General features: G+C 53.8%; 1 protein-coding gene across 3 annotated transcripts in view; it reads right to left on the bottom strand.

The window, feature by feature from the left end:
- LOC149337644 (uncharacterized) overlaps positions 1–21,406 on the bottom strand; it is a 42,665-nt gene extending 21,259 nt beyond the window's left edge. For 2 of the 3 annotated variants that reach the window (XR_016284412.1, XR_016284413.1), the window contains exon 1: positions 10,710–11,055. Coding sequence is in view for 1 of the 3 variants with exons in the window: in XM_089553473.1 (XP_089409599.1) it covers positions 19,962–21,224 (1,263 nt within the window). In the remaining 2 variants the exon portion in view is untranslated. Of the gene's footprint in view, positions 1–10,709; positions 11,056–19,961 lie in introns of those variants that run through there. The other variant, XM_089553473.1, reaches the window with a different exon arrangement.
- Positions 21,407–21,997: the final 591 nt, after the last annotated feature.

Raw genomic sequence — 21,997 nt, 5'->3', positions numbered from 1 at the left:
CATACGCCGCCGCGGATCGTCGCACAGGACCGCCTCGGAGACGCCACCAGGTGGTGGTGGTAAAAACTTATTTTGTGAAAAAGAGTTTGGGAGCCACAGAGTGGCCCCCCTACATGGTCGGCGTCCCTAGTCCGGGACACCGCATGACGAGGCCCCGCCTCTCGCCCGTTTCACCAGAGCCCTTTGGGACTCAAGCGAGGAGCAGTTGAGGAGGGCAGTCTCCCATGCCTCTCTGGAAGGGGTAGGGGAAGGGGGGAGGTGGGGATTTTGAGTACATGCCCACACCATGTGGAAGATATCACAGGTCTCCCCACAGTGTGGGCATCGCCCACCCGTGTTAGGATCGTAATGTTGTATGATTGCAGGACAGAGTAGAGTACCTGTCTGCAGGCGCCTTAAAGTTCGCTCCTCCGTCTTACTCAGCCCTTTTGCAGGGGGCGGGAAACGGCGGTGGTTGTCGCTATAATGTGTTAATATTTCCCTGAATCGCAGCAGCGGCTGGTTAGTCTCCGAGCCAGAAGAGCTGGGATGAGGAGCCCGGTGAGTAAGCGCTCGGGCAGCCGCGTCAGCGGTCTCATTACCTCGTAAGCCCTGGTGGCCAGGAGCCCACATGATTCGTTTGGGTGTTAGATCAGTGGCAGTCCGTCGTAGAATACAAGCAGCTAAGGGGGAGATTTCCCCTGCCAAGTAATGTTCACATGCTTTTCGGGAGTCCGTGATGATTATTCTCGAATTGGCGTGGGCGGCAGCAAGCGCTATCGCTACTTCCTCGGCCCGCATTGAATTCGGGGCTCGAAAGGAGACTCCATCAACATGCATTTCCTGGTGAACGAGAGCGGCCGAGTAAAATCCCGTGGGCGATGGCCCTGCTACGTCTACAGAATATACACCGGTTCGGGAGCCGTGTTGTCTCTCAAGAGCCCGAGCCCGCGCTTGTCGTCTGTTTTCATGCATGTCGGTGTCCATGTTACGGGGGAGCGGGGAGAACCAGAGCATATGGCGCCATAGTACTGGGATCGCTCCGCCTCCTCTGGAGTGCAGTCGTGTTGGATGTGTAAGCGGTTTAGCAGGCGGCGCCTAGGAGCCGTCTGCATGAGCCGCGTGTATTGGTTCACGAGGTGGGCCTCCCGCAGCTCCTGGTAGGAATTTAGCACCCACAATGCCTTGAGTTTGGCATTAGAGGTAGCCACCGGGAGATCCAGGGCTCGCTTAGTTGCCTTTCGGATGATGGCGTCTATTCGCGCCTCGTCTTGCTTAGTAGTGCGGATATATGTCACGGCGTAGAGGCTCCGGATAGTCACGAATGCATAGACGAGCTGAAGCGCGTCCCTGCCCCGCAGACCACCCCGCTTGTTGGAAACGTGGCGGATCATGCGCCCTACCTGTTCGCCTACTCTCTTGAGTTTCGCAATAGTGGAGTCCGGTCTGAGTCTCTGGTGAATGAAAAGACCCAGAATACGGAGCTCCTCCACCTCTCTAATAGGACCTCCTGACAGAGATATGTGTATTGCTGTCCTATCCTTTGGGGTCGCTCTGACATGCAGAAGCTCTGATTTCGCTGGAGCACATTGGAGCCCACAGTCATTAACATACGCGTCGACTATGGAAGCAGCCTGCTGAAGGCGGTCCTCCATGTCCCCAAGGCTCCCCTGAGTGGTCCAAATTGTAATATCATCTGCATATAACGCGTGTTGAATGCCTTCCACCCGGGCCAATTGGCTTGGGGGGCGCATCATAGCAATGTTGAACAGGAGCGGTGATAACACTGCTCCCTGAGGGGTACCCCGCGTTCCCATCATGTAAGGGCCGTATTCCTCGCCCTCAATTCGAAGAAAAGCCTGGCGATTAGTCAAGAAATCTCTTACATACGCGTAGGTCCTAGCCCCACAATCGGTAGAACTCAAGTTGGCCAGGATGCTTCCGTGTTTCACCTTGTCGAAAGCCCCTTTCAGATCAAGGGCGAGGATGGCTTTGTCATTGTGTTGCATATTTGTGGGTCGTATTACATCCCTGTGCAGCTGGAGAAGGACATCCTGTGCAGACATGTGAGGGCGAAACCCGAACATGGTGACTGCAAAGAAGCCCTTACTCTCCAGGTATGGAGAGAGGCGATCCCGTACCATCGTCTCCTTAAGCTTGCCCGCACTTGAGGTCAGTGATAGGGGCCTCAGGTTGTCCGTATTCACGGCCTTACCTGTTTTAGGGATAAACGTCACAAGTGACGTTTTCCACTCGGGAGGGAGTTGACGCCCGTCCCAGATCTGGTTGATGTATTCTAATAAATGAAGGTAGGCTGAGTCCGGTAGGTTCGCCAACAGGTAAACTGTTATGTGGTCCCGTCCCGGAGCCGTACCCTGGCGCATTTTTGCTAAGGCCGCCTTAAGGTCGTGCAACTCAAAAGGGGCATCGAGAGTTTCATTAGGCCGCCAGAGTACATGTACTGTGGCCCAGGCGGGTCCTCCATACTGTCACGTTGTAGTGACGGCAGTCCAATGGTCAGGAAGACACCAGCCAGTCTTGGAAACGAAGCTCTTTATTTGGGCTGACTTGCGCCCGCAAAATAACTGAATCACTCGGCGGCGGCGTAAGCAACAAACGTGCTCGTCGGTCATAGAACTACGAATTCCCGCTGCTCGCGGCATCGTTCAATTTAAAGCCGCCAAGGAAACTTCGAGATAACAGGTCGACATCATCTAGAGTAATCTGGAAACACGTAGATGCAGCTGTTCATGGCTGTGAACAATCGTGATTAGACCTGTCGCTTCTCGCGTCTCGAACAAAAATGATAACACCCCTTTTCTGCGGCCTTGCACGAACGAACGGACGCTACAATGATACGTGGCAATACGACAGAGATATCTGTCGCACAGAGTGTCCGCAAGTTGCGCCGTCGTTCCTTGAAACCCTTGCACAGCCCGTCGGAGCTGCTTTTGCGCCTCCCCTCTCGTTTGGGAGGGGTCGATTAAACTGCGAAAGAGACGCCATGTCCCCTTCGAGCTCATCTGATGAGCTGCGGCGTTGCAGTGTGCTATCCAATTTGAATCTGAGAGTTCGGCAGCATACGCTGCAGTCTGCTCTGTGAGTTTGGCTATGCGGTCGCGTAATTTGCGATTAGGTAGCTCCCGCCTATCTGTGGCCGCCAACAGCTCCTCGACCGCCTCCAGAGCGCCCACATAAAAGTGCCATCTGGCGCCCTTCCGACTCTCGCCCAATGGGTTATCATTGCGGTGAGGCAGGACACGTGCACCCCAACTGTTTGTGTCGACGGATGGGCCTGCACGGTGTCCGTCCCGATGCACCACGCCCGCTGCCTGTGCAGCACCACAGCAAAATTGACGATTGCCTGGCAGAATCTGCAGGGCTGCCGAGGATTTCTCGGTCGCCATGCCCACGTCATTTCCCTTGTCCTCGACGCTTTTACGGTGACACTCCGCAAGGACGGTCGCCAAGCCCACGACTGAAAAACTAGCAGCAGAAAACTTTCAGGGGCAGGTTACGCGTCGACGCCATGAACGACCCTCCTACGCCGCAGCAAGGAGGACACTTAATGCCGTAGCCCACCGCCATTCCCAAAAGACCCTCCGACTCCCCGCAACTGCCATCCGACGAACCGAAGTCAATCCGTATAGCACCGCAGCCGTGACCGGACACCCCGCCGTTCGTCTCACCCGACCTCTAGAAAAGGAGACCTCAGTATTTCCATCGATGGAACCGACATGACCGCGCTCGTGGACACCGGCGCCGAGTGCTCCATTTTCAGTGGGCAGTTTGTCCCTATTCTGAAAAAGGTCACCACGCCATGGACAGGACCGGAGATTCGTATGGGAGGATGTCGCCTGATTACGCCGGTTGGACATGCACGTCACGAGTTGCAGCTCAAGGCGCAACTACCTGGAAACATTTGTTATCCTCGACCAGTGTTCACGCGATGTCATTCTCGCTATGGATTTTATTGCGAAAGCAATACTTCTCGCACTTTCAAGCCTTCGTGTGACCCGGCCGCAGTTAAATTTGACCTTTATCGGAGTGAATATGGGCGACCAACTCTCTCCTTCAGATAGCCCGGCTTCAGTTACGCGGCGCCGCGCACCTGTGGCGCTACTGGCGCTGTGACGTCATACCAGCTGTAGGTTATGTTTTCGTTCTCTCAGTCGCAACAACATCAAAAACAAAATATAAAAAATTACCCAAGACGCTTTGAGCCGTCGCGCCGCGACGGCCGCTAGCCACGCGTGACCTGCAGACGCGGCGCACTGCGTAAATTGGTAAATTGGTTTTTGAGGAAAGGAAATGGCGCAGTATCTGTCTCACATATCTCGGCGGACATCTGAACCGCGCAGTAAGGGAAGAGAGGAAGGTGGGAGTGAAAGAAGAAAGAGAGAAAGAGGTGCTGTAGTGGAGGTATCCGGAATAATTACGACCACCTGGGGACCTTTAACGTGCACTGACATCGCACAGCAGACGGGCGCCTCTTGCGTTTCGCCTCCATCGAAACGTGGCGGCCGCCGCGGTCGGGTTCGAGCCGGGTTGGACATGCACGTCACGAGTTGCAGCTCAAGGCGCACTGCGTTCCAAAACGCTTTCAGTCGTCGCGCAGCGGCGGCCGGTAGCCACGCGTGACCTGTACAGGCGGCGCACTGCGTTCGTTCCGTTGGAGGCGCTGCGCGTTTGCTTTCGCAACCTACCAGGCTTAACGAATGCTAATCCCCCGCCAATATTTTTTACCGAGGACAGCGCGGTAACTGACCTTCTATCGAAGTCCGTATAATTCTCCCCGTAGAATGCAATGCACCAAGCTTCAGGCCAACCGACAGCCTTTTGCTTTCTGAATGATGAAGTCACCATTCCGTCTGGTTCGAGCGTCACGGTACTTGTTGGCACCAAGACGCTGCAGAATTTTGAAGGCGTCGTGCAAGGCAACCACGTCTTGCTTTTAGTGCGAAAGCAAAACTACGCTAGGTTTTGAGCCGTCAGCGTGGTCCCGGCGGTAACCACGTTTGACCTTTAGACGGCCCCCATAGTGACGTCACAGCGAGCGGAGGAAAAACTGGAGACCAGCTCGGCTCGTCAGCGCGGTCCCAGAATAACCACGGCGCGCCGCGCACCTGTGCTGAGCGCCGCAGCCGCGAGGAGGCGCTCGCTGTGGTGACGTCATACCAAGCGGAGAGAAAACTGGACACCAGCTCGGCTCGTCGCCGCAGTCCCAGGGTTACCACGTCGCTGCTGCTCTCTCTTTCTTTTTCCCTTCCTCTTTCTGAGAGAAGATTACGTGTGGATGTGTATATATAAGGTGTTTCGACAAGGGCCTCGTTAGAAGCCATGCCGACCGACAAGTATAAGGAGAAGCTGACACGATTTGCTGAAGCTAGGAAACAGCGACGTGCCCGAGAAACGGATGAAGAACTTGAAGAACATTGAGCTACACGACCAGCCTACCGGGCTTAACCAAGCTAAGTCTCTGCCAATTTTTTCACATAAGACTCGCTGTCGCTAGAAGAGTTGTTCGCCTCGTTAAGGGTGAAGCAGCGCTGCTGATCACGGATTCTGGCGGTGCGCACCAACATCTCAACACGGGAACAGTTGTGGCCCACATTGCTGTCATCGGCGATATCAGAATCGTGTGCACCCTCTCCATAGCCACGTTGTCGGAACGGGAGAGGCCAGTTTCCGGCGACTTTACTGTCCACATAAATCGAGCACTATCTGACAAGCAGCACGCACAAGTGAGAGAACTCCTCCAGCGCTACGGAGATACCTTCTCGGTTTCTTCACAGGATGGCTGAACTCACTTTACCAAGCACAGGATTATTACCGATAAGAACTTGCATCCGCTTCGGCAGTCCCCTTACCGAGTGTCTGCGGCTGAACGCGACGTTATATATGCCGTCAAACCAAGGAAATGCTTCGCGACGACCTCATTCGTCCTTCCCGCAGTCCCTGGGTGGCACCTGTCCTCCTCCTCGAGAAAGAAGACGGCACATTGAAGTTTTGTGTATATTACCAACGCCTGAACAAATTTATCAAAGAGGACGTTTATCCCTTTCCACGCATTGACGGCGCCTTAGGCCGACTCTGCTACGCGAAATAAATTTCCTCAATGGATTTGAAGTCGGGATATTGGCCGGTCGAGGCCGATGCGAGGGATCGCGAAAAAACGGATTTTATTAGTCCGGAAGGGCTTTACGAATTCTAGGCCGCGCCCATCGAACCACCATCGCTGTCCTTTCAACAAATTGGAATGGACATGCTGGGTCCATTCTCTCGTTCGGACTCGGGAAATAAATGAATAATTGTCTCCACGGACTACCTGACACGCTATGCGGGAACATCAGGTCTGCCTATAGATACAGCCATCCAAGCGGCCAAGTTCTTCGTGCATGACATCGTGCTCCGTCATGGCGCACCTGAGATCGTAATCACCGACCGGGACACTGTATTCATGGCTGAGCTGCTGAAGCAGAACCTGCTTCACAACCGTACAGCCCACTGCCGAACAACGTCATGGTGGTGAAAACATTTATTAAGAAAGGACAGAAGGTATGCTTGGATCAGCCTGTAAGGGACCAATTCTCACAAACACTAGGTGGAGGTCCCCAGTATGGGACCCCAGTGGCGGTGGCCGCCGCCCGGCCGCGCCCGACTAAGGCTTGTTGGGCCTGTAAGTCGTGGCAGCCGAGCAGCGTCGCCTCCCAGTCCTCCCGGGTTGGGTTGGGGATGGGGGCAATAGCCGGGTTGGGGGAAGGCCCACACCATGTGATAGGTGTCAGAAGGCACCGCACTACAGTGCGGGCAGCTGCCGTTAAAGGAGGAGTGAAATTTTTTTAGTGCTGCCGGGCACCGTAATGTATTGGTGAGAAGGCGGAGAAGGAGCCGCTCATCCGCCTTCCTGAGGCCTTTACTTGGACTTGGGTAAAGGCGATGACTGTTTTGATAATAGGCTGTAATTTCTTTGAATGTATACGCCGGATTAAAATCGGGTTCCTGATCGGGTGGGGAGGAGAGAACACCCCGGTGAGAGAGCGCATGGGTGGCTGCGTCTGCTGCCACGTTTCCTGCCAACCCCTGATGAGCAAGGGCCCATATAAGGTAACGGTGTGCGGAGTCCGTAGCCCGCATGCAATTTTGGTATATTCGATAGGCTAGGAAGGGAGTACAGCCTTGTTCGACGTTCCGACATGCCCCTCGCGAGTCGGTGATTATGTATTTTGTATCGGAATGTGAGGCCGCGAGAGCAATCGCGACCTCATTTGGTTGTGTTGCACTTCTGGCTCTGAAGGTAAGGCCGTTAACTGTGTTGCTGTTGTGAACTACCGCGACCGTGTACTATCCCCCGTGGTGAGGACCGGAGGCGTCCACGTAGTATACGCCTGTTTTGTTGCCATAATGCCGGGCTAGCGCTTCCGCTCGCGCCAGGTGCCGACCACTATGGTCTTCGTGTGACATGGTTCCTGGAAGAGGCCGCACGTGGAGGGCACGTCTCCACAGTTCTGGGATGCGAAACCTGTCTTCCATTGGAGGGTTGTGTTGGATATGGAGTCGAGCAAGAAGGAGACGACCCGACTCCGTTAGCGACAAGCGCGTGTACTGCTTTGTAATTATGCGACTCCCGGAGCTCCCGGAAAGTATTCACAACCCCAAGAGCCATAAGCCGGCTGTTTGAAATAGTGACGGGAGGTCAAGGGCACGCTTAATAATTTTGCGAAGCATGACCTCAAGCGCATCCTCCTCTAGTTTCCGTAGGTGCAGATAAGGAGTCGAATAGAGAATTCGACTTGTTACAAAGGCGTTTGCCAGCCGCAAGGCATCCTTACTTCGTCACCCCCCGCGTTTGTTGGAAACCCGGCGGACCATGCGGCCCACCTGGTCCCCCACCTTTCGGAATTTGGCCAATGTAGTGTCTGGCCGTCTGTGTTTGTGGATGTAGAGTCCTAGTCGTCACTTTCGCGTATGGGACCACTCTCAAGAGAAAGAGAGATTTTAGTTTCGCACTTCTGTGAGGGGCGGAGGTGCACAAATTCCTATTTTGGAGGGGAACATTGAAGACCGCAGCGGCGGGCGTAGCGGTCTACTATCGTCGCCGCTGTTTGCAGGCTGGTTTCAATGTCTCCTGTGCTGCCCTGCGTGGCCCTTATGGTTATGTCATCGGCGTACAGGGCGTGCTGCACGCCGGCGACACCACTCAGCTGGGCCGGCAGGTGCATCATAGCCAGATTGAAGAGCAGCGGGGAAAGTACCGCCCCTTGGGGGGTTCCCCGTGTGCCGAGTAGGTAAGGACCATGCTCTCTATCTTGGATGCGGATGTAGTATTGACGATCCATTAAAAATTGGCATATGTCTCTGAATGTGTTGAGGCCACAGTCGGTCTGACTTAGGTTAGTGAGTATGATCTCGTGTGTTACATTGTCAAATGCCCCTTTGAGATCCAAGGCGAGTACTACCCGGTCATTATGGGGGCATTCGAGGGCTCAAGGATTTCCCGATTAAGTTGCAGGAGGACATCCTGTGCGGATCTGTGTGGGCGGAATCCGAACATAGTGCTCGCAAAGAAATGTTTGTGATCAAGATATGCAGATAACCGATCCCGTACCATCGTATCCGTTAGTTTTCCCACACAAGAGGTGAGAGAGATGGGGCGGAGGTTATCTGTTTTAAATGGTTTGCCAGGTTTAGGGATAAAAGTGACCACAGCCGTTTTCCAGTCAATTGGCAGGGGGGTGTCCCCTCGCCAAATTGCATTGATGTAGGCGAGGAGGGACTGGTATGCCAAGTCTGGCAGGTTCGTCAAAACCTTGACGGTGAGCTTATCCCTTCCTGACGCAGTGCCCCGTTTCATTTTGGCAAGGGCCCCCCGCAGATCATGGAGCTGGAAAGTTTGATCCAGCTCCGTGTTCTCCTTGCCTGCTTAAGAGTACGCAGATCCACGGGGGTCTTGTGCTGTACACAGATACTGGTCCCGAAGTTTCTTTGCCAGTTGAGTTGTGTTGACAGGGAAAGCATGCATGGCTCGGTGCAAACGTTTTTGTGTTTCTGTTCGTGTTTGGGTTGGGTCGATTAGGGCTCTGAAAGAGACGCCACGTGTTGCGGCTGGACATTTGTCGCGCTGCCGTGTTACATCTATCCACCCAGTTGGAGTCGGCGAGCTGGGCCGTGTACTCTGCCGCTTTCTGGGTAAGCTCGGCAATTCGAGCTTTAAGCTTTCTTTCATGTTTCTGGCGTCGCCAACGGCGGACGAGGCTGTGACGGGCTTCCCAGAGGTGTAGAAGGTGGTTATCGACGTCCGTGACCGCCTCTGAGAGCTGGATCTGAGTTTCATGCGAGCAAAGGTGTGTCAGCAGCTGTTGGCACCATGCCGGGTATCCTTGCTCCGAAATGGGTGTATTATCAAGTAAGTGAAACTTGTGCCTGAATATCGTCCAATCTGGGACACGGGCTTGTGTTCTGGGACGCTTGAGGGGTCGTGTGCGTAGTGTAGTGTTAAGGATGCAGTGGTCGGTACCGAGGGTCTCTTCGATGATGAGCCAGTCTGCGTGTCGTATGTTGCAAGTGAAGGTTAAGTCCGGACACGTATCCCATGTCACAGAATTCCCTAGCCATGTTGGGTGGACGGGGTCCGTGTGGAGGGTGAGGCCCAACGTGGACGCAAGTTCCGCCAGCTTACGTCCGCGCGACTCCTCCTTGCGATACCCCCACAGCTGACTGGGAGCGTTAAAGTCGCCCACCATCAGCAGGGGATCGCGACCCGCAACTCTTATTACGCGGCTAAAGAGGTCCGAAAAAGTCACTCGCTTGAGCTTGGGAAAGCAGTACACGTTGAGTATATGCAACGGCGGGTCCTTGCGGCGGAGTGGTAGGATAGTCACCATTACATAAGAATACTCGAGCTGGAGATCGATATCTACTAAGTTGGCTGTGTAGGCTTTGTGAACGAGAAGACAAGACGCGCGATCCTGTTGGAACGTCATGCAATTTGAAAGTTTGGCGCCCAGACCTGGCTCCTGGAGGGCAACCACGGCTGGTAGGGACTCGAAGGTTTCAAGGTGGAGGCGGAAATGGGCCCGCTTAGTGCGGTCTTTAAAGCCTCTACAGTTCAATTGTGTTATTGAAGTGGACACGGCCGAATTGGAGATGGCGGAACTCCTTTGATTTGGTGTCTCGCCATGATTTATAATTTTGAGGGGGGAGGAGGAGGTATTGGCTGCCCCATAGCCAGCTACTTGTGCCATCAAGGAGGGGATGACGGAAGGAGCGGGGCAACTGTCCTCATTGTCCGAATCAATAATGAGACGGTTGAATTTTGAAGGACGGGATAGGTCCCTAATGGGCCCCGTCCGACGGAGGAGGCGGTGGTTGTCCAAGATGTGTTTTGAGACCACTGCGAGGATGGCAGATTTGACCTTGGTCAAGATCTGGTCCATGGCGGTCTCGATCATAGAGCGTAATTTAGAGGTTAAGCGTTCCTCCATCGCGCAGATGGCTGTCACGAAGACAGGCGAGATCTCCGCGTCGCTCTCCATTGCGTCCGAGTTCGGCGGGCTCGGAAGGGCGCACGCCAATTTTGATTCTAAATTTTGAATTTTGGTGAGCAAAAGCTCATTCTGTGCCCGGAGCACGTCTATCTGTTTTTTGTATTCCGCATCTAGTGCGGAGGCGGTAACTGGGGGGGAGGGGGGATGGGAGGAGGAGGAGGCGATCTCAGCCCAGCTGCTCACCTGTTGTTTGCCGTGTTGAGGCGCTGACGCCCGGGCGCCGGTAGTGCCTTGTCTTGAGGGCCGGGAAGTGGCCAGTGTCCCTGCCGCTGGGCGGTGGAGGCGGCGTCTTCTTGCCGGGCGCTGACTTAACCGACGATTGCAAAGCCGACGACACTTTGTGGTCGGTGCCGAGAGCACCACGCGGCGTTCCGGCACTGGCACCTCAATTTGGGTGACTTGGCGGCTTGCCAGATCGCTGGTTTCCTCGGAGCTCTGTGCGTTTAGCCTTGGGGCCGGGCACCTTGGGCTGCCGGAATTTTCCCGTGCAGTCTCGGGAGTTGGTAGCGTGGGCTTGCCCACAGACTGCACAGGATGGACTGCATTAATGAGATGTCTTGACCCCGTCGACGGTTTTTACCATTTGGCCACAGAGGCCGCACTTTTCGTCCGGGCAGGAGCATGTGTCCGCACGGTGGCCCTCAGTGCCGCACAGCACGGTACGTCATGCCACACTCCAACTAATGGATTGACACGACGACTAAACGGGACGCTGGCTGAGATGTTTTCACTATACGTCGATTATGAACACAAAACGTAGGATGAAGTGACACGCTTGTCCCGTTCCGCCTCGTTAACGGCCGAGAAGTAACGATGATGCCCGACGCCATGCTACCGTATCTACTCGACTCCAGCCTACTCACTGACACCCACACCTCTTTCGAACACGCTGAAGTAGCTTGAAAGAGGAGAGATCTCCCGAAAACTAATAGTCGATACCCACCTCCCTGTAAAGGCCTCAAGAAGGCGGAGGAGCGTGGCTTCTTCGCCTCTACACTAACATGGTACTGTGCCCGTCAGTTCTTAAACATTTCAATTCGGCCTTTTCGGCGAGTGTCCCCACTGTGGGGTAGTGATAGCGGACATGTATCACACGGTGTGGGCATGCCCTGCTAATCCTGCTTTCCCGCCCCATCCCCACCCCACCCGAGAGAACTGGGAGGCTGCCCTGTCCGGCTGCTCAACTGTCTAGGACCAACGAGCCCTGGTGACAAGAGCACGGGTCGCCGCGGAGGCCACATGGGTCCCGGACTAGGCATCCCTCCTAGTGATTGTGAAGGGCCCGGTCCAAGCAATAGCTCTCTTCTAAATGGTATATATAAATGTTTACACCACCACCACCGAAGTGGCTCGTCAACTAGCCAAGGTGCGAATTGAAGACCAACTCCGGGATTCCGAACGCTACAGACGCCACCATCGAGACGCCCATTATGCACCTGGAGACCGTCCGTGGAACTGGTTCCCCATTAGGTGATAAGGCCTGAGCGAAAATCTACTCCACCGCTACTTCGGGCCCTACCGAGTGATCAGGCCATTGAGCGGCCTCAATTACGAGGTCACTCCGGATGGTTTTGAGAAGCCGCAACGAACCGCAAAACCAGAGATGATTCACGAGGTCCGCCTCAAACCCTATCACGAGCGGTAGTGAGGCTCAGACATTCGGTTCAGGGCGGGCAACACCTTTCCTGCCTGGTATTTTCCGGCTCACTCTCTAAGTATCGGGATGGATGGACGGAAAAACTTTGTTTAGCGAGAGAATTCGAGGCCCGCAGGCCTCCTGGGTCTCCTCACCACCCCACTCACGGTCTAAACGTTCATGTGGTGCTGGTCCATGACGTATGCGGCCCGGCTGACAGTGGTCTTCTGCCTGGCCATGTCCGCTGACCATAGTGAAGTCTCCCAATCCTCCCAGGTTCGTAGAGGCACCGGCCCGGCGGGCGGAGGAGACGAAGGGCATGATAGGGGTATCCGGGTAAGGGTTGACTTGGGGTGGTAGCCCAAAGTGCATATGGGGGGTACCGGCATTAATTTAGAAATTTTATTTGGTGTAGGCAGCATTCGCGTCTGCAGGCGACGCCAGATTATGTTCTTGATAGTGAGGGATGGGTGAGGTGGTGGGTAGATTAGGCCCTAAGCGCGGGATTTTGCAGTGAGTTCAGCGAACGAGTGCATACGCTCCTTCGAGAAATCCCCCACGAGGACCGCCGGTGGCCGGTTTCTACACCGTTGGGCTAAGGAGTCGGCGACCTTGTTGCCGGGATTTCCCGAGTGCGCAGGCACTCAGATGTGCTCAGCGCGTCAGGGGAGGTGCGAGGTGGGCATGTGCAGCAGCAATGTGCAGGGGTATGAACCCTGCCCCTGGTAAAATATATAAGGGCGGTTTTCTGTCACTAACAATGTAACAGGCGTCTGTGTATGCCAGAGCAAAGGCTATGGCGGACTTCTCGGCTTCCTCAGAGGTGGTGCCTGAAGGAAGCTCGAAAGTTCGGGCTGTTATCTGTGGGTTGTCGACAACCGCAGTGGCCCTGTGCTCATCACAGGCTGCATTCACCCAGACAGCATCGGGCTCATCTCCGTACCATTTGTGCACCGACCTTGGTCACGGATGTGGTGCATGTTCCGAGGTAATCGTTAGGCAATATATAAGTGTGAATGTGGGTGGGAAGTGTTCTTAGTTATGAAATGCTGGGAGGGATAGAGATGCCCAGCTGACTATGAGCCGTCGGGTGGCTGTAGTGGCTAGTCAATATAGTGTGCTTGTAAGTGGGCATCGCGAAGTTCATGTAGGGCAGTTTCTCGTTTCTAGTGCTTTAAGCATGAAATGCTTTTAGCTCCCGTTGTCGGCAGTGTGGTGACGTCACGCCGAGACCGAAAGCCAACATCTGGGAACTGAATTCCACTCATCCGGGCGATGAAACGAGAACATCCGTGCACCGTACGAGATTTAACGAGATTTCACGAGACTCTCTAAGCCCTCCTACAGAACCGGCATACAAGCGCCGGTAGCTTCGCGCCGAACGGTTGGTGGCGTTCCTCCCTTCGTGTACGGTGCGGTTCGGGTGTCCACCGAAATGACAGAGAATTACTGCTCCATTTCCTTTCCTCAAAAAGCCTTGCGCTCAAAGGGCAAGGCTGCAGTGGCTGGAATAGTAGCAAGGCATCGCGCCGAACGGGATGTGGCGTTCCTCCCTTCCTGTACGGTGCGGTTAAGGTGTCCACCGAGATGACAGAGAATTACTGCTCCATTTCCTTTCCTCAAAAAGCCTTGCGTTCAAAGGGCAAGGCTACAGTGGCTGGAATAGTAGCAAGACATCGCGCCGAACGGGATGTGGCGTTCCTCCCTTCCTGTATGGTGCGGTTCGGGTGTCCACCGAGATAACAGAGAATTACTGCGTAATTTCCTTTCCTAAAACGTGTCGCGTTCAAAGGGCAAGGCATCGCGCCGAACGGTTGGTGGCGTTCCTCCCTTCGTGTACGGTGCGGTTCGGGTGTCCACCGAAATGACAGAGAATTACTGCTCCATTTCCTTTCCTCAAAAAGCCTTGCGTTCAAAGGGCAAGGCTACAGTGGCTGGAATAGTAGCAAGGCATCGCGCCGAACGGGATGTGGCGTTCCTCCCTTCCTGTACGGTGCGGTTAAGGTGTCCACCGAGATGACAGAGAATTACTGCGTAATTTCCTTTCCTCAAAAAGCGTCGCGTTCAAAGGGCAAGGCATCGCGCCGAACGCGTGGTGGTGGTGGTGAAGAGCATTTATTTAGTAATTTACAGAGAGGTGCTCGGGGAGAGGCCCCTCATGGGTCTCCCCCTTACTGGATATTAAGGAGGCATTCGGCACTGTGGATCTCCATATTTTATGCAAGAAACTAGAACGATATGGGTTCAGAGGTGTATCACTCGATTTCTTTAGAAGCTATTCAACTGGGCGACGGCAGTGTGTTATTATTGACGAACACGCGTCAAGTTCGCGTTCTATTTCCGTAGGTGTTCCGCAGGGCTCAGTACTGGGGCCTATACTTTTTACACTCTACATAAACAACTTACCCGATTGCCTAATAAATACCCATGCCATTATGTACGCCGACGATACCTCATTGTTGGTGACCGCTAACTCCGTTGAAACAGCCAAGCATATTTTAAACTCAGAACTTCAGAGAGTCAATAAATGGTTTTTAACAAATAGACTCACTTTGAACATAGGCAAGACTAAATATGTTATATTTGCATCCCCTTATAAAAAATACCAGAATACCTGCTCCGCAATATCGATAGGAGATAAAGAAATTGAAGAAGTTAAAACTATTCAGTACTTGGGTGTAACCTTAGACGCTGCATTAAACTGGAAACCGCATATCGAAAAATTGCGCAGCAAACTATCTTATGCATGTTTCGTTCTGGCCAAAGCTCGGCGACATTTCGAAATACACACACTAAAAACAATATACTTTAGCTTTTTGCAGTCCCAATTAACTTACTGTATAGAATCATGGGGGTTCACTTACATCACTTACATTGAACCTGTTTTACGCCTGCAGAATCGGGCACTGAGAATAATGACTTGCAAAACACCGTATACGCCTTCTCGCCCTTTGTTTTTTAGACTCCAAATAATGCCGGCATTGCAGCTTCGAGATTTTCGCGTTGCACTACTTGTACTAAGAGTCCTCTCCGGCACCTCCCCCTTTCCTTTGAACACATTCCATAGAGCCCCAACTAACAGCCGTTCAGCAGCACAGGGAAGATTTCTGGTTCCTACATCTCGCAATGACTATGGCCAGTGCCGCTTCGAGTATCAAGGGGTAAAAACTTGGAATAAAATCCCCTGTGCAGTGTTTGCAACGTCTAATCCTTATACTTCACTGAAGACCTTTTTTCTGTCACAAATAATTACCTGATTTACAATGCAAATCGCTTTGTGATTGTTTCTTATTATTCTCTGTAGTGTCTATGTTGGGTTTGCCATTTATATGTCATTGAATAATCACTTCTAAGGCAACTGCGTTTATTTTGTATAAAGAATGCTGTTCCTGCCTTCGTGTTTTTTTGCACACTCTTCTATTTTTTTGTAGTGAGCTCTCTTGTATTTCTGTAATTTGAACCCTCTTGCTTGTACGCTTTGCATTTTTCCACCATTCTTATGTGTATTATTTTGGCATGCATATAGAAAGCATTTGTCCTCACTAATATGTTTGCTTTTATTGCATGGATCCATAACTAGCCTTTGGCTAAGGATCCAGACAGTGATGTTATGTACTGTGCTGAAGAAATGATAATAAAAAGAATTGAATTGAATTGAAAAAAAAAATACTAGGCGGAGTCCCTCATTCCGGGATCCCGTTGGTCGAGACCGCTACACAAGTCCGCCGAACCAGGGCCTGTTGGGCCGATAGTTCCTGGCAGCTGAGCAGGGCCGCCTCCCAGTCCTCTCGGGTAGGGGAAGGGGTGATTGGGGGAGAGAAGGATTTTTTCTGCATGCCCAAACCATGTGGAAGGTGTCGGCCACCTCCCCACAGAATGAGCAGCGGCCGTCAAAAGAAGGATTAAAGTGCTTGAGAACCGCCGGGCACAGCAGGGTGTTTGTAAAGAGCCTGAGGAGAATTCGTTCGCCAGCTTTACGAAGTCCATTCATAGGAACTGGGTATCGCCGGTGTTCAGCACGATAGTGCTCAGTATTTTCTTTAAAAGAAAGGAGAGGGCTGTGATCTGGGTTAAGCTCCTCCCAAGGGACGCCTGGTGCCCGGTGAGTGAGTGCGCGGGCTGCCTCATGGGCGGCTTCGTTACCTGGCATGCCTTGGTGGCCGGGGACCCATATGATTGAGCGATGAGTTGGATCGCCGTCGCGAGTACTGCGGTGTAAAATTTGTTGAGCGAGTGGAGTGATCCAACCGAACTCAAAGTTACGACAGGCTCCGCGAGAGTCTGTGAGGATGAATTTAGAGTCGGGATGGGAGGCTGCGAGGGCGATCGCACCTCCTCCGCATGCGTTGAGTTGGGTGCTCTGAACGAGAGGCCGTCCACCTGTTTTCCCTCGTGTATGACTGCAGCCGTGTACCATTCCCCCCTGGAGCGGTAGGGTCCTGTAATGTCGACGTAAAAGACGTGTTTTTTTTGAGCCATAGTGGCGGTGCAGGGCATTCGCCCGCGCCTTGCGCCGGCCATTATGGTCCTCCTTGTTCATCTTAGTCGGAAGGGGTCGAACGTAGAGGGCGCTTCTCCACAGTTCTGGCACTCGAACCCGTTCCATGGTATGGTGATCATGTCTGATATGTAACCGGTCCAAGAGGCGGCGACCGGACGCGGTCTGGGCGAGACGCGTGTATTGGTTAACGAGATGCGCCTCGCGGAGTTCTCGATAGGTGTTCACCACCCCCAACGCGAGGAGTCGCGCATTGGAAGTGGATATCGGGAGGTCGAGGGCTCTCTTGAAAATTTTGCGGAGTACAATCTCCAAGTGATCTTCGTCATGTTTCCGTAAGCGGAGGTAAGGAGTCGAGTACAATACTCGACTAGTTACGAAGGCATGTGCGAGCCGTATCGCATCCTTACTTCGCAACCCTCCTCGCTTGTTGGAAACGCGGCGAACCATTCGGCCCACCTGGTCGCCGACTTTGCGGAGTTTGGCAAGAGTTGTGTCTGCCTTACGATGTTGATTAATGAAGAGACCGAGTATTCGTAGCTCCTTCGCTTCACGGATGGGGCCGCTTGCGAGAGAAAGCTGAACGGAGATTTTGCATTTCGGAGAAGATCGAATATGCACAAATTCAGACTTGGACGGGGAGCACTGGAGGCCGCAGTACGTGGCATAGTGGTCAACTATGCTCGCCGCTGCTTGCAGGCATTCCTCCATCTCTCCTATATTTCCCGTAGTGGCCCAGATGGTGATGTCATCGGCGTACAGCGCGTGCTGAACACCGCCGACAGCCGCCAGCTGTGCCGGGAGGTACATCACAGCAATGTTAAAGAGAAGCGGGGACAACACAGCGCCTTGTGGTGTGCCCCGCGTTCCCATCTCAAACGGGTCGTGCTCGGTCTCTTGTATACGTATATAGGCCAAGCGGTCTGTTAAGAAATCTTTGATGTAATTGAATGTACGAGGACCACAGTTGGTCTCGCTAAGGTGCTTTAGTATGACGCCGTGTTTTACATTGTCAAACGCACCCTTGAGATCGAGTGCTAGGACTATTTTGTCGTTGTGTGGGTGTTTTATGGGTTCGAGAACCTCATGATGAAGCTGTAAGAGGATGTCTTGTGCGGACTTACTGGGTCGGAAACCGAACATGGTGTCGGCACGAACCATCGTTTCCATCAGTTTTCCTACGCATGAAGTGAGGGAGATGGGCCGGAGGTTGTCTGCGTTTACAGGTTTCCCCGCCTTTGGGATAAAGGTTACCAATGATGTCTTCCAATCCGGTGGCAACGAAGTTTCCCCGGTCCAAATGGCGTTAATATATTCGAGTAGGGTTTCGTATGCCCGATCAGGAAGGTTCGCCAATAACTTGACTGTGACCTTATCCCTCCCGGGCGCCGTCCCCCTGCGCATTTTGGCAAGAGCCGCACGAAGGTCGTGCAGCTGGAAAAGTTGATCCAGTTCCGGATTATCGCAGCCTGCATACGAATAATCCTGCCCGCGCGGGTCTTGATCCTGATTGAGGTATTGTGAGCGCAAGGTGTTCGCTAGCTGCTTCGTGTTTCCTTGAAAGTTGTGTATCGCGCGATTGATGTGTTTCTGGGTCTCCGAGCGTGTTTGTGTGGGGTCTATGAGACTCCTGAAGAGCCGCCAAGTTTTGCGGCTGGACATCTGCCTTGCTGCGCTGTTGCATCGATCTACCCAGTTAGTGTCTGCGAGCTGGGCAGCATACTCGGCAGCTTGCTGGGTGAGGTCAGAGATGCGAGCGCGGAGTTTACGGTTGTGTTTCTGCCGCCGCCATCGCTTAGTGAGGCTGCGGCGAGCTTCCCAGAGGTGCCTTAGGTGGTTATCCACGTCAGGTGCACGCTCCGTAAGCTGGATATGCTTTTATTGTGAACGGAGTGTTTGCATGAGTCCGTGTGCCCAAGTGGAGTAGTCCTGTTCCATGAGAGAAGTTACTGGGAGGGCCTGGCGGAAAGCGTTCCAGTCGGGAAGTTTGGCTTGCGCAAGGGGGCGACGTAAGGGCCGAGTGTAAATGACAGTGTTCAATATGCAGTGGTCGCTACCGAGGGTATCCTCGGTGTTGATCCACTCTGCGTGTTGGATGTGTTTCACGAGGGTAAGGTCGGGGCAGGTGTCCCGAGTGACGGAGTTCCCTACACGTGTTGGGTGGACCGGGTCGGTTAGAAGAGTGATGCCCAGCGTAGATATAAGTTCCGCCAACTTACGACCACGCGTCTCTTCCTTGTAATAACCCCACATGAGACAGGGCGCGTTAAAATCGCCCACTATCATGAGGGGGTCGCGACCCGCGATCCTTAGTGCTGCGCTAAAGATGTTAGAAAAAGTGATGTTTTTGAGTTTCGGGGGGCAGTAGATATTAAGTATGTGTGCGGGGCTATCTGTTCGCCGCAAGGGGAGGACAGAGACCATCACGTACGAATATTCCAGATTTAGGTCGAGATCAACCTCCTGCGCTGTGTAACCCTTATGGACTAGGATACAGGTGAACGGGTCTCGTTGAAAAGTGTTATAGCCCGTGAGCTTAACCGCATCTCCGGTTTCTTGCAACGCCAGGACTGCGGCGGGGTGTTCGAGGTTGTCAATGTAAGCCCTTAAGTGGGCGCGTTTGGTCCTGTTTTTGAAACCCCGACAATTCCATTGCACAAGGGAAAAAACTTGCTGTCTTTGCGGGGGGCGGCGCCCTTTAGGGTGTTGGTTGGGAGGGGACGCAGCCATGTTGATTTGAAGGGAGACTGCCTTGGAGAGCCGGCACAGGTTCCGTCACCTGCGGCTGGATCTGTTCCGGCTCTTCCTTGAGTTCGTTTAGATCGATGGGGCGGTTGAATATTGATGGGCGGTTTGCGCCTTTGAGGGGCCCCATTCGGCGTAGAAGCCTGGGGTTTGACTCCAGCCACGTCTTAATATTGGCCGTCACGGTGGCCGTAACCGTGGCCGTGATTGACTTGAACAGGGTTTCTTGAATTTGGCCGAAATTGGACATCTGAGTCGCTAATGCGGCAAGGGCGTTTTCGAGGGCGGTGAAACGCGTGTCAGAGCTAGATGGTGTCGGGTCCACCGGCACTTGTTGCATCGGTTCCGGAGCTACCTGGGCAATAGGCGGGGAGGACCGAACCGTTTCTAGCGCATAAATTTTGGCCAGGAGTTGAGCATTTTGAGCCCGGAGAGTCTCGAGCTCACGGCGGAGGTCCGCAACCTCAGAGTTAAGGGGGGGAGGAGGAGGAAGGGTTGGTGGGGAAGAAGGTAGGGGTATGCGGGGGGACGGAGGATACCCGTCTCGGCTGCCTACCTTTGGCTGTGATGTCTTCTTTGGTGTGCCAAGCGGACGGCCCTCGAGAGGCGGAAAATCCCCGTTCTGGAAAACGGGTGCACCTGGATCACGTGACGACTTTTGGCCTGTTGATGGAGGGGACTTGGAAACACGCCCGGGCAACGCGCCCGCCGGTGGCGCTGGTCCGGATGTGCCTTGCACCAGCTTGCTGCCAGGCGGGGGAACTTTTGGAGTGTTGTCAGCTCCCGGGGGCACTGCACACTGACGTTGCTTTCGTTGACCGGTTGGGTTTCCCGGTCGTTGCAGCCGCCGGAATTTTGCCTTGCAGTCTTGCGAGCCCGTAAGGTGGCCGCCACCGCAGACGATGCAGGAAGGGGTGCACTCGTGGGTCTCCAAGTTGCCGTCTTCGAGGACTGCGACCGTTTGGCCGCAGTGTCCGCAGCGATTGCGTTGAGGATCCGGGCATAAGTCCACACGGTGGCCAATGGTGCCGCATCGGAAACACGCGGGAATAGTCCGCTTGTATTCGCGTACCAAGGTCATCACACTGTTATAGTGCACGTAACGTGGCACTTTATGCCCCACGAAGGTGAGCAGGGCAATCGTCGACTTCCCCAGCTTGCGGATGAAGGCTATCTCTCCTCCGCGCCACTGGACTTTCGATTTCAGGGTGGTAGAAGTTTCCTGCTCATGGACGGTAATGATCCCCGTGCAGTCTTCACCGTTGACTTTGGCGTGACCGACCATCGGGATGGAGCCTTTGGAAGCTTTCAGAGTAAATTCACGAGCGAGCGCGTTCGCCGCGTTCACGTCTTGAGTGGTGGCGAAAACGATATTCTGGTCCCAGATGGGCCAGATACTAAGAGTGTCCACCGAGGAGGCATTAACATAGGCGGAGAGCAAAGCACCAAGCTCACCGTTCTGCAAAACCGTCTTCAGGGAGACCGTCATTCTGGGCTTGATGACGATCGTGAAGTCTTCTTTGCGGAGTCGAGGCATAGCGGCAGGCCGCCATTTCGTCGATCCTGCTATTGGCGACAGCTGATGGCTGGAACTTGAAGTATTTGGATGCACAGAAGCAGGGGCACTCACGGAGGGTCCGTTCACTGCCGAGGTGTTCAGGCGCTGCTGGCGTTTGCGAAGTGCCACCAACGAAAAGAGGCCTTCATCCACGATCTCCTGCGTCGGAGTGGAGGTTTCAGGAGAAGACGTGGCTTCTGCGACAACTTCTGTCCATGCCATCGTCTCGGGATCGTACCCGCGGCGAGCGGAGGCCGCCATGGCGTCCGCGGAGAACGCTGGAGACTGGCTGCTTGGCTTTAGGCCTGGCTGGGGCTCCCACGGGATAAAGACATAAATGGGCCTAAAAGGCCCAAAAATTGGCCCACCCGGTCGAGAGCGATGACTTCGGGTGCCGGGTGATGTTAACCGTCGAGTGCAAGCAAAATTTTCGCGGTCGTAGGGAATTTTTCGATAATCCGGACGAAAATTGTCGGAGCCGAAATGAAGCGCGTCCGCCCGAGACGCGCAGCGCCGCTGACCTCCCGAACGCGTGGTGTCGTTCCGTGGACTGCCTGGCAACGCTACAACACGCTGTCGCGTTCCACTCCTAAAGGCGAAGCTTAAGTGTGATAATTAGCAGTTAAATAGCATTCAGTCATTAATCAGTAATTAGTTACTAATTAGTAATTTGTCATTACTTCGTCACCACTTATGTGTGACGTAACCCAGTGGTGACGTCACCAGTGTCAAATAGTGAAAGTGGTGCGGAAAACGCTTTACCCTTTACACACTTTATAATATAGACAGTTTCGAACGCGCTGCATATATACATTCTAGTCAGGCCAGCGCCTCGTCGTGTCGGAGAGGAGGTGGTGGAAAGGTTGCGGCTTCGACCGCTTATCTGTTTTTATGCGAAGCATATTACTCGCACAACCGAGCTCTTCCTTGCTGCGCCGCGCACGGCCGCGTAGCTACCGCTACCACTTGACCTTCATCGGAGCACCACGTGATATGACGTCACAAGAGCTGTGAAAGCTGGGGCCTCGTGCGCT

Source organism: Amblyomma mixtum, chromosome 7, assembly GCF_055824585.1.
Source record: "Amblyomma mixtum isolate Tamu chromosome 7, ASM5582458v1, whole genome shotgun sequence".
Classification (NCBI taxonomy): domain Eukaryota; kingdom Metazoa; phylum Arthropoda; class Arachnida; order Ixodida; family Ixodidae; genus Amblyomma; species Amblyomma mixtum.
Note: the sequence above shows the minus strand (reverse complement) of the source record. Positions and strands in the feature narration are given on the sequence as shown.